Here is a 13,420-nt window from a genome sequence, read left to right on the forward strand (position 1 = left end):
TTAAGGCAGTAAACAGTAAACATTCCTGGAGAAAACTTCTTTGTATTTTCAGTCAGAATAGGTAAAAGTGATTAATAATGGTAATGAATTTATTCATCCAGGAACAAAAACTTGGCTAGACAGGAAATTTTGTATTAGTGGGATAATATTTCACTATTTATGCATTTATGTCTAAAATAAATGAGAGCTTGTCCTATTGCTCTTGAGGTGGATGACATGAGATTGAAGTAGGTATTCTACTACCCTGTTTAATATCAAGTTAGAAAATTAGATTCTTCCTTAACCTTTGAGTTTTAGTCATAAAAAGACTGATGGTTCAGGACCTCACAGTATTTGAAGATTTCTCATCTATTCAAATGTAAAAGGCTAAACGCCCCAGGACCAGCTAAATCTTTAGCTGTTTATAGAAAAAAAATGTTTCCTGCCCATTGGGTTGTGAAGGTAGCCCAATAATTTTAAATGAATTTATGTAAAGCTATTTGTATGCATTTTTTCAGGTACGCTAAAGAAAGTGAAAGCCTGGGTAGCACTGCTAATAAGGTTTATCTGGAGTGATAGATTACATAAAACCAAAACACGTAAGGGTGAAAGGGGTCCTATCAGAAAGGACAACAAAAGACGCTGAATTGGGAGCTTCATGTTTTCGGACAAATTCATTGCACTTCCCTAACACTTACACTACTGCTGAAGGGAAAAGTATTTATTTATTCATGTGAAAGGCCCTTCTTCTCTACATATGATGTTGAAGTTAGAAAGAATCATATCATACAAAACAAAGATCCCACTTTGTATTGCTTAAGCAAATTTGACACACCAGTAGTTCAAAATAACAGATTATCCTGTTGCCTTTTTCTGGAACATTTCTGCAGCACTATCTGTCAGCAAATTCATTTAAGAGGCCAAATAATAAGGACTCTTAATTATTCTTCAACATTCAATGCCTTCTGGAAAATGTATTGCAGATCATCCTCCTAAAATAGCTTTGATGTCCATGAGTCTTAGCGAAGTCCTTCTATCAAAAGATTGCCTTTCAGTTCCGTTTGTTTATTTTAATTTGTTGCATATACCACATTTTCAGCTCAGAGCAAGAAGATAAATGGAAACAAACAATGACACATTTGCAAGATTTTTGTGTCAAAGACCTTTACTGAGATAGTAAAGGCAACCACAACACAATGACAAACTTCCTTTATAAATGACAGATCTAATTGTAAAGTTAAAATTATAGCTTCACGGAAAAAATTAAGGCATTGAAGACACAATATCTACTGTATTTCTGGATGTGGCTGTATTCCCAGCAAAATCATTCCTATTATTCATGACTGATTTAAACTTTTTATCTCTCCATAACGTGCAGCATTTATTTAGCCTTGCATTTTGAGGCATTAGAGTTTCTGCTGACAAGGGTATTTTCCCAAAATAGAATATTACAGCAGTCCTCCGCTAGATGCTGAAACCATGTGTATGTTTACTTTTTAATTTCTTTCTTGAACTTTCTGACTGTGAGCAGTCTGGTAAAGTGGAGTCATGATGAATAAGTGTGTGCTTTTAATAAAAGAAAAGGAGAAATGTAGATATTTGATGTAACATTGAAAAATTCACCTCCTACCTTGAAAACAAACATTTCACGGCGAAGAATAGCCAGAGTGTTGAAGTTCCCATCACAGATGTTAGGCTTGGCTCCAGGATAGGAAGGTTTGTCACCAGTGGGTGGCCGGGGAGGTTTAGGTTGCCTGTCATTCTTCCGTGGGTCTGCTGGAGGGATTGAACGATGTGGGGGCACTGTTGGCAGAGGTCTTGTTGGTGGTGGGATCCTGTCAGGTGGACCTTTAAAAATATAGCAGTAGGATGCAATTTAAATGCCCAGCAGAGGTCCTCAAAAGAAATACACACCAAAAACCTGCTGTAAGCAGTGCAAATCCTACAGTGAAAGAGGAATGGAGAAAGTGACCTAACACACTTTCCCTGTCTTGTTAAAGGGTATAACAAACAACTACCAAGCCCAAGAAAAATAATTACTTTATTCTATCCAGAATCTTCCTTCCTTATTGGAATAAAGTTTAAATAAAACCTGGAAAGGTTGCATAGTCCACCATCATTTTAGAAGAGATGTGGTTTGCAGCACATACTTTACCAACTAAGAACTGTTAAAACAGAATAATTGCCTATTGTACAAAATAAAGGAAAATAAAAAACCTGTTCCTAATAGAATCAACAGAAGTTAATGGATTTTCAACTCATATTTTTAACTTTCATTCATCAATTCACATATACATATACGTAGCATACCTGGTATCTCCTAAAGACCCAATATGTAGGCCCAGTAATGTCATGTGCATTAGTAACAGCACATTCCCAGCTCTCTCCAACGACCCTTGCTATGTACAGAAGCTGTTGAAACTGGACTTCAGATTCTAGGCCTCCATATAAACAAAAAACATAATTCACAAGTTTTATTCAATATTCTGAAATTAATTCTTATTCTAATTTTCTTTTCAGTGAGTCTTACAAACCTAGATACCTAACAATTAAGGGGATTGTTCTGAGGATAAATGGATTAAAAAGAAATAAAATGAAAAACTAAAACTCTGTGCAGTGATTTTAAAATATTTTTCTTCTTTCAAATACATTATCTGTCAAAATATACAGAGTTTGATGTCAAGTGAAATAACTAGCCCAGTCATAATTTCTCTACCTGAAAGTCAAGAGGACATACCAGATAGATGCTGTTCATAACCCCAACAGCATACTAAATGACTTGCAATGGTTGTACTGATAATGCCTTTCCCTTTCTACACATTATTATGCTTACTTATATTTTCCATGTGCAAAATATAAGAAGTTTCAGTTGGATCAGTAAGATTTCTAGAAATAAGAAGAACATTTTAATTTTGCTCATTCTATTTAGGCCTCTCTCCCAGTCATTTAAATACATCAATTTTGACTTTAAAAAATAAATATCATTTGTATGAACAGCTTCAGAAAGACTTTTGAATATTAAGACAACTGTAAAACTGTAAATCGGCATAAATGGCATTTGAATTTCTGATACATTAAAAGAAAACCAAACTTTTTTAAAAAATAAGATGGACTATGTAAGGAAATATTAAGCTTTCCAAATGGTTGTTATGCAATTTAATAAGACATTTATTTCATTCACAATTTTAAGGCTTGTGACCTTTATAATCTACAGCTAATAATGGTGTTTCAAGGAATACTGCAGACCAAAGTAATTATTTTAATAGGTGTGACATTTTTATTGAGGCATATGATTCCAGATCACCTCTTGATTTTAAAGGAAGCAAAAGAATCAGTTTGCAGTAGCTAATGTTGGAAAGTTTTTAACCCCAAACCAAAGCTTTCATATGCCATTTGGTGGTGATGTTAGATATTACTTCCCAGGGGTAACACATTTCTCCTAATGTATAGCCCACAGCTGTTGCAGCTTTGCAGTTAGTTTTCAGCACAGAATTCTTGTCTAGCCCTCAAGTCTAGACTACTAACTTATGAGGTCATGAGAAACAACCTTCCTTCCATCTAATCACACAGGAAAAATAAAACAACCAAACCAAACAAGACTTCATTAGCCAATCATTTTGAAATTGCTATTTATGCTTTATGAAAATATACATCAGTGCTTGTTAAGCAATAAAAGTCTGTTAACATAAAATATCATGGAGGCTGTAGGGTTCTAGCTAGCAGTACAGTAATTCTACATGATCACAGCTGTCCTTTCTAGTAGTGAAGTTGAACAAGGAATAGTCCTGATAATATTCAATATAAACATGGAAAATCTTTCAAATGAAAATAATTTTAAGTAAAAAATTTAATGCAATACAGAATTAATAGGGCAAAATTAAGCAAGGCAATTTCAAATGATATGTACCAGATACATAGCATTAAAATAGAGATATCACAGAAAAAAAAAACCAGACTGTTTAACATATACCAATGGAATCAAAGTCTTTAAAAACAAAACCAAATCCATGTCTTTGGAAATGTAAAAAATAGTAATATGGGAGTTAGTGGTAACTCCGACCCATAAGAATAATGTTATTGTTTTCACAGTATCACAGCATCACAGTATGCTAGAGATTGGAAGGGACCTCAAAAGATCATCTAGTCCAATCCCCCTGCCGGAGCAGGAACACCTAGATAAAGTTACACAGGAATGTGTCCAGGCGAGTTTTGAATGTCTCCAGAGAAGGAGACTCCACAACCTCCCTGGGCAGCCTGTTCCAGTGCTCTGTCACCCTCAATGAGAAGAAGTTTCTTCTCAAGTTTAAGTGGAACCTCTTGTGTTCCAATTTGTACCCATTACCCCTTGTCCTATCGTTGTTTGCCACTGAGTAGAGCCTGGCTCCATCCTCGTGACACTCCCCCTTTATATATTTATATACACTAATAAGGTCACCCCTCAGTATCCTCTTCTCCAAACTATAGAGACCCAGCTCCCTCAGTCTTTCCTCATAAAGGAGATGCTCCACTCCCTTAATCATCTTTGTTGCCCTGCGCTGGACTCTCTCCAGCAGGCCCCTGTCCTTCTTGAACTGAGGGGCCCAGAACCGGACACAATATTCCAGATGCGGTCTCACCAGGGCAGAGTAGAGGGGAAGGAGGACCTCTCTCGACCTACTAACCACCCCCTTCTAATACACCCCAGGATGCCACTGGCCTTCTTGGCCACAAGGGCACAGTGTTGGCTCATGGTCATCCTGTCGTCCACTAGGACCCCCAGGTCCCTCTCCCCTACACTGCTCTCTAACAGGTCGTTTCCCAACCTATACTGGAACCTGGGGTTGTTCCTGCCCAGATGCAGGACTCTACACTTTCCCTTGTTATATTTCATCCAGTTATTCCCTGCCCAACTCTCCAGCCTGTCCAGGTCTCGCTGGATGGCAGCACAGCCTTCTGGCATGTCAGCCACTCCTCCCAGCTTAGTGTCATCAGCAAACTTGCTGATAGTACACTCAATTCCCTCATCTAAATCGTTGATGAATATATTAAATAATACTGGTCCCAGTACTGACCCTTGAGGCACTCCACTAGTTACAGGCCTCCAACTAGACTCCGCCCCAGAGACTACAACTCTCTGGCTTCTTCAGCCAGTTCACAGTCCACCTCACTACCTGATCATCCAGACCACACTTCCTCAATTTAGCTGTGAGAATGCCGTGGGAGACTGTGTCAAATGATTTGCTGAAGTCAAGGTAGACCACATCCACCGCTCTGCCATCATCCATCCACCGTGTTATTTCCTCATAAAAGGCTAAGAGATTGGTCAAGCATGATTTCCCCTTGGTGAAGCCATGTTGACTGCCCCTCATAACCCTCTTATCCTTGATATGCCTTACGATGGCACCAAGGAGAAGGTGTTCCATCACCTTCCCAGGGATGGATTTGAGGCTGACCGGTCTATAGTTACCCGGGTCCTCCTTTTTGCCCTTTTTGAAGACTGGAGTGACATTTGCTTTCCTCCAGTCCTCAGGCACCTCTCCCGTTTCCCAAGACTTGGTAAAGATGATGGAGAGTGGTCTAGCAATGACTTCCGCCAGTTCCCTCAGCACCCGCAGGTGCATCCCATCTGGACCCATGGATTTATGGATGTCCAGGTTGCTCAACTGATCTCTAACCCATTCCTCATCGACTAAGGCAAACCTCACCGTTGACCTGACTTCATCTAAAGTCTCAGGGGTACAGGGCTCTTCAGGACTGCCTGCAGCAGAGTAGACAGAGACAAAGAAGGCATTCAGTAACTCTGCCATCTCTGTATCTTCTGTCACCAGGGCACCCATCCCGTTCATCAGTGGGCCTACATTGCCTCTGGTGTTAGTTTTATCTGCCATGTATTTGAAAAAGCTCTTTTTGCTGTCCTTGACCCTTCTTGCCAGGTTTAATTCTAAGGAGGCCTCAGTCATCCTAGCTGCCTTCCTACATCCTCTAGCAGCAGCCTTATATTCCTCCCAAGTGGCCAGCCCCTCCTTCCATGACCTGTAAACTCTCCTCTTCCACTTGAGCATACCCAGCAATTCCCTATTTAGCCACGCAGGTCTCCTGGTCCTCTTCCTTGACTTCCTACGTGTTGGGATGCTCCGATCTTGAGCACGGAAAAAGCAATCCTTGAATGCCAACCAACTATCTTGGGCCCCTTTACCTTCAAACAGCCTTGCCCATGGGATTTCCCCTAGCAATTGCTTGAAAAGGCCAAAGTTTGCCCTGCTAAAGTCCAGGGTTGCAATTCTACTTGTTATTCTACTGGTCCTACCACACAAGATCCTGAACTCCACCATCTCGTGGTCGCTGCAACCAAGGCAGCCCTCAACCCTTACTGCTTTGACCAGACCCTCCTTGTTAGTGAGGATGAGATCCAGCAGCGCTCCTCTCCTGGTTGGCTCATCCACCATTTGCAGGAGGAAGTGATCATCCATACACTGGAGGAACCTCCTGGACTGTGGCTGGGTTGCTGAGTGGTCCTTCCAGCAAACATCAGGGAAGTTAAAATCCCCCACGACAACCACGGCCTGTGACTGTGAGGCCGCTCTCAGCTGCCTGTAGAAGGCCTCGTCAACTTCCTCACCCTGATCTGGTGGCCTGTAACAGACACCCACAACAGTATCCCCCCTGCCAGCCTGCCCCTTAATTCTCACCCACAGACTCTCAACTCCCTCGTCACCTGTCCCTGGACAGAACTCGGTGCATTGTAGTTGCTCCCGCACATAAAGAGCAACCCCACCACCCCGCCTGGCTGGCCTGTCTTTTCTGAAAAGGACATAGCCCTCCATGACTATATTCCAGTCATGTGAGCTGTCCCACCACGTCTCTGTAATTGCCACCAGATCATAGTCTCCTGACTTAACACAGGTTTCCAACTCCTCCTGCTTATTTCCCATGCTGCGCGCATTGGTGTACAGACATTCCAGGGAGCGAGCTGAGCACACCTATTTCACCCTAGCATTATAGGAGGCCTCCCAGTCTTCATCAGTTCTGGAGTGCTGCCCCACTGGGGCAAGCCCAGCTACAACCCCATCCCCCTTCGAATCTAGTTTAAAGCTCTCCAAATGAGCCCTGCTAATTCGTGCCCCAGCATCCTTTTGCCTCTGTGAGACAAACCTTTCCCACTTGTCATTGTCCAGACTGGTGCCCTATAAAACCAGCTGTTATCAAAGAATCCAAAGCCCTGCCTGTAGCACCAGTCTCGAAGCCAATCGTTTATGGACTGAATCTTTCCATTCCTTCCCACATCATCAGTGGAAGATGGAAGGAGTGATGAGAAGATTACTTGAGCCCCAGACTCTTTCACCATTCGCCCCAAGGCCCTGTAGTCTTTCTTCATCCCCCTCAGACTGCGGGAAGCAGCTTCCCCCTCACCTGTCTGGAAGATTAGCAGCGGGTAGTAGTCTGTCGGGTGCACCAGGTTGGGGAGCGCCCTAGTGATATCCCTGATCCGGGCTCCAGGCAGACTACACACTTCCCTATGATGAGGGTCAACTCTGCATATCGGGCCCTCTGTTCCTCTCAGAAGGGAATCCCCTACTACAATGACCCTTCTTTCTTTCTTTCTTATCAGAGGCAGTCTTGAGGTGCGAATTTGACCGCCTTTTCCTATGTGGCCTTGTAGGCTGGCCTTGCACCACATCCTCACCTACCTCTCCTTCAAGATCCAGGGCCTCGAACCTATTACGGAGGGACACCTGGGGAAGGAGGGCAGGAAGGGGGGAGGGTTTCCCACGATGCCGAACTGGAACTCGCTTCCAGCCCTCGTCGTCTTTTTGGTCCCCTACCTCTGCGCAACAGCTACAGGGCAGGGGCTGTCTCGGGCCATCCCCCTCTGTGTGAGAGGGCAGGGGGTCCTTCCCCTTTTGGGGGGTATCTCCCTGGAACCGTTCTGACTGGCACGCCAGGGAGTTACTCCACCAGTCGATCTCCCTTTCACACTCCCTGATGGTCCTCAGTGTCTCAACCTCCTCCTTAAGTTTTGCCACCAAGCTAAGCAGATCTTCTACCTGCTCACACCTCACGCAGGTGGAATGCTGTCCTCCCTCCCCGGCAGCAGCAGGCTCTGGCACTCCCTGCATCCAGAGACCTGAACAGCCACGGTTTGGGACGGGGTCTCTGTCTGAGTTGCTACAGTCTTCTTACTGTAAGCTGTCTTTCTGGAGGCTCATAAGAATAATGCTATTATTTTGTTTTTAATTTTCAATTACCTTGCCTTGTCAAATTGAATTCAATACATGTAGAATTTATCTACATTAGGTCTCTTATCAGGCCACAAAACCCCCTAAAAAAACATATATTAAAGAAGTGGGGTTTTTTTCCCCCTAGGAAGCTCAAAATCTTGGACTGGTAATAAAATATTTTTCAGATCAGTTTGCTATAGTTATCACAAGAAAGGTTTTTTCTGTGACCACAAATTTTGTCACCCAGGAAACTGATAAGCAAGGAAGCAATCAATCCAGTTATACAAGCTTGGACTACTACTCATTATGGTTGAAGGCCTGCATTTCTTAATATTTTAATAGTTTGGGATCCTTTTGCTGATACTGTCTATCACTTCTTAAAACATCTAAAATTACTATTCCAGCTGATTGAAAATTTGAATGCAGATTATAAACAGTGAGAAACAAAGTACAAGAGCTTCATCAAAATCTTTGGCGTACCCACAAAATGGCCTTTGGTGTAACAGCTGGCAGAGTCTACACTAACAGACTCTCTTGGGGACGTAGTATGGACAGGAGAATCTACAATGTATTCTAGAGCGAAAAACTTAGGTTGCTTAATGAGACTGTGACATACCGTATATCTTCTGGATGCCTTGTAAATCATCATTAGGTAGTTTGAAGTTGTCAGTTTCCATATATTGATAAAATGGAGCCATGATTGCAGTGGGATCATTAGAGTGCTCCAAGCCCAGAGCATGTCCCAGTTCATGCACTGCAACTAGAAACAGATCATTTCCTGTGAAGAGAAGAAAGGGAAAAAAGACCTTTAAAACCATGAGCATAGCAACAGAAATAACACAATTGGAGGATTCTACACTTGATAGATGTTTTCACTGAATTTGTACTTTACAAGGTAACTCTTAATAATTATTCATAAGGATAATGTAGTAGTAAAGGCAGCTTTCCCTTTTTCTAAGCAAGGAAACCATTTTTTCGTTATAAAAAGTGATATTCTTACAGACATAGTAAGTATAATCTTTTAACTCATGCACATGGTTAATGTAGAGTTCAAATTTTATACCTCATGTCTAGGCTTGCATGCAATTTCTGACTTAAAGTTGATGTTGTGGTGAAATTGACTAAAAATCCTTGCATCAAGACATTATTTCAAAATGAAAATACCCTTGCTGTATGTAGTAAACTTCATAAACTGAGGACTACCTATTTAGGACAAATCCCACAGGGAACTTAGTCATCCAAGTAATCAGACCCCTCATGATTACTTGTAGATGTTGTTCATTTCTGAATCACCATAACTGAAATGTGAATGCGGAAAATAGGTTTGTTGTGCTACCCTTCTCAATATAGGATGTCATTATTTATTTCATTGTGTAATTCCCATATAACTGTACTTGCTTACTTAAGTATTAGAACTTTTGATTTTTTTTAGGTCTAAATTTTTGTTATTCCCTTCTAAAAATTGTCTTTTCATTTTTTATTGCAGGGTATTAGGCACAGCTGGAAGTTTGAGCAGTAGAATTATGGCACTCTGAAGCAAAAGCAAATCAAAGCCAATTGGACAGTTTCTACAAAAAAAGCAGAGTTGGACCTTTATGGTATTAATTTTGTCTATTTTTATTCATCTAAGACTTAATTCAGCATATCTGTCTATGAGTCCTGTTTTACAGATTCTCTCTGTAGTCAACTTGTCATATAATGAGATTTTGGAAAACTGTTTTACATCAGGAGAAAGATTCTGGTCAGTGGGAGAGGGTCACATCTAGGATACTGCTCATTTTTACCACCGAGGGATGGGAAGAATCATCCTCCACATGTGTGCTCCTCTCCCACTGACAAGAGAAGTATTCTAGATCAGCAGTTTAGATGCTGAGCATCTAACTTTTGGATGGCTGAACTCCAGTAAAACAGCTGATTTGTGCAGTATGTAGTTTCTCATTGAAAGAGTGTATAAATAATGAAAGGCTCACACTTTGGCCTAATAGTTGCATACTGAAACAAGAAAACACTCAACATTAACTCTTCTTCTGTAGAAGAAGAAGGGGGCAGACAATTATTTTCCACTCTTGGCACTTTATCTGGAATTTTAAGTACTATTAAAATATTAATAAAATAATGTCAGAAAGTTTAATTTAGTAAAAATTTTATATAGAGAGAGAGACTTACAGAACTTTGAGGACATAGTTGACAACATTTCAATTTTTCAAGTATTTCCTCTTGATGACACAAAGAAATAAGCTTTCTCCCAAGAATATATGAAAGGGGACTTGGCAGTAGATGTATGTATAGAGTCATGCTGGTGTTTGTAAAATAAATGTTTGATTGAAAGCATCTAAACAGTCATAACTAAACCTATGTGCTGAGATGACAGACTCTTTTAATGTCTGATTTTTATTCAGGAAATACTAAAACTAAATGCTGTTGCTCTTTTATTTGGTATAACTGAGCAAAAAATAACATCTTTCAAAAATTAATGACATAATATACTTTCAAAAATTACAAGAATTTATCCTATCATTTATAATTATATGGTTTCCAGATGAAATATTTTCATCACAATAATTTTTCCTGGATGAAGCTCTTTTTATAGTAAAGTGAATTCTCAATGTGCTGTTGTAACAGGTTTGATAAGCTTGACTGTCCCTGTGACAAATGCTTTTGCCATCTGAATCTGCCCTTCTACATGAAGTCCAAGCTGATTTCATATATTATATGAATAATCTACAGCTTCTGTAGGTAACCTCAGCATTGGAAGTGATGCACAGAAGAAACTCTGGAAAGGTTTTCATTCTTCACTCATAATGGAATAATTAATGTAATTTTAAAAATTATAGGCTTAAGATGGAAAGACATAAAGGAAGAAGATGTTACTGTTCTGTATTGTACTGTGACATGCCTTACATTATTTTTCAATTCTTTTCTGTGTTTTATGAAAGTTACAAGTTCTAACACAGGTTTATTCAAATGAAATATTTCTTTGTCTGGCATTAACTCATATACTTAAGATGAAACTTTCTTTTGCCTTTCAGACCATGTGAAAGGCAAATTTGCCTCCTAGACCTGTTCTTCCTACATCATAATTAAGAATATTAACCAGTCTAGGTCCTATATTAATAATTGTACTAATAAGTTGGCCACAGGATTTATTGAATCTTTTTCAAATAGTTTTAAATTAATACTACTTGCTTCTACCACTATTATTAGGTTGATCATACCAGAAGGTGTTTGTTATTATACATGTGGTATTCAGTGTCTCTTATTTGAGGCAGGAGATCTCCTCTGAGATCTTTGAGGAAGTGAATTTGTCAAAATTTCTAAAATTTCAAGAAACCACAATAAGAAAGAGTCTCGGAAGAATCTATTGCTTCTATTTGTGCAATGCATGAAGAATCAATACATCCTTTGGTTATCAGTTCTCACTGAGTCCCCACAAAGATCTCCAGGAATTTCCATATTTAGTTCCATGCTGACCTTGAAGAGGTGGGAATTACATTAGTAATAGAGAAATAAATAAACCATACTGTCATCTACTGGCATATTTTCCTTCTGGGATGACAGATAATGAGCATATGGTAGAGCACTTCTAAGGTAGTACTTCTAAATGACAGTGGGACAATGTCAGAGAATAGATATTATGCAGGGGGTGGCCGTTTCTTAGTATGTCTTCTCCCTTTCTTTTTTGGATAGAAGTAATTCTGTTAAAGAAAGGATATATATTTTTTCAGCATCTGACCGCCCCTCTGGCTTTTGTTAAAGTCCAAATACACCAGGGAAAAAGGCAAAAGGACTATGAAAAGTAATTTGCACCTCCTGCAATGCAACTTGTAACTGTCAGGGGAGGTATTAAATGACAGAGCAGTCCTTAGAGCAATGAGTAAGGGGAGGAAGGGAGAAGGTCATGGAAAAGAGCTGGGAGAATATTCTTGCCTGTGGTGTCAGTGATTTAACATAGAACATATTTTCTACTTGTAGTCAAACAGTCCCATTATTCATAACAATTTTCATAAAGAGGCATGATTGTCTCCAGGGCATCCTGAATTTAAACTGACCCAAATAACTTAGTGCAGTTGAAACTGAGGTTTAAACCAGTTCAGGATTTGTTGCTTGAGACCAATGCATGTAGAACTTACTATTGTCTTAGTTTCCATCCTTTTTCCTTTGCATATAATTAGATTTCTCCAATTAGGCAACAATTAGTCCCTCTTTGCCTTCAGGAGCAGACTTGCCTTGAGTATCTCAATGTTACTGTGACTAGCTACCAAGAGTGCAGAAAGGTAACCCTGAGTGCTTTCTCTTTTTCTCCAGGATGATTGACAGAAGCCTGACTGCAAGGTTAACGGTAGGCCAACTTCACTTCCTTGGCCAGTGGTCAGAGCATTACGAAGGATTGTAAAGGCAAGTGAACACTCATACCAGACCATATCATCCTGACACTGGATGCTTTTTAAAGATACTCAATCCCCACCACTGAAGGAGAGAGTCACAAACGAGTCTATATTTCAGCATTACCCAAGTAGAAATGTATTTCAGTCCACTTAGCAAAGTGAAACACCATCACAAAACTTTAATGAGTCATGAATAACAAGAGTTAAACTATGTAAGACAATGATGATTTTCCAACAGAAAGTTGCCCCTGCAGAGCACACAATGGTGAATATTCATTGTGATAGTCTCAGTTACATCATATTTATAGAGTAGGAAAAAAACATCAGAAAATATGTTTCACAAGCTCAAAACTTGTGCATCTCTGTTCTTGTGTTCCTCATTAGCATGGTGATTCAGAATAGAATGGATATAAGCTTAAAAAGACTGATTATTTTTCTTATTTTTTTCTCAAGTTTGATTTCACAAGGAAAAAAAAAAAGATACTGTGTCTAACTAAGACAAAATTATTATTTTCATACTGACACTTTTCTCTAAGGCTATAAACTGTTTTAGGTACTAAATCTGCCTGACTTTACAATCACTGCTCAAATACCAGAATATAAGTATGCATTAACATATCAAATATTCAACAGCCACCACTGTGGAGCATGGGATATAGGGAAGCCTTTCCCTATAGTTAATATATAAACTATTTTTCGTATTTCTAGATAAACAAAGCTATTATATTTGTCCACAGCAAGCTATTAAGAAACCCTAGTTCTGAAGATATTAATTCCTGTTTTAAATGGTATGTGAGTTTAATTTATAAAAGCAATATCCTTAATGGCTTAGAAAGCTTTTGATTTATCACTTAGCCA

General features: G+C 39.7%; 1 protein-coding gene across 2 annotated transcripts in view; it reads right to left on the bottom strand.

The window, feature by feature from the left end:
• MMP16 (matrix metallopeptidase 16) overlaps positions 1-13,420 on the bottom strand; it is a 201,723-nt gene that overhangs the window by 50,219 nt on the left and 138,084 nt on the right. For both annotated transcript variants that reach the window (XM_057426090.1, XM_057426091.1), the window contains 2 exons: positions 8,794-8,955; positions 1,610-1,827 (listed from right to left, as the gene is read on the bottom strand). In XM_057426090.1, coding sequence (XP_057282073.1) covers positions 1,610-1,827; positions 8,794-8,955 — 380 coding nt within the window. The remainder of the gene's footprint in view (positions 1-1,609; positions 1,828-8,793; positions 8,956-13,420) is intronic.

Source organism: Pezoporus wallicus, unplaced genomic scaffold (assembly GCF_028554395.1).
Source record: "Pezoporus wallicus isolate ANWC-B61680 ecotype Strahan unplaced genomic scaffold, APGP_CSIRO_Pwel_v1 contig_4131, whole genome shotgun sequence".
Classification (NCBI taxonomy): Eukaryota; Metazoa; Chordata; class Aves; order Psittaciformes; family Psittacidae; genus Pezoporus; species Pezoporus wallicus.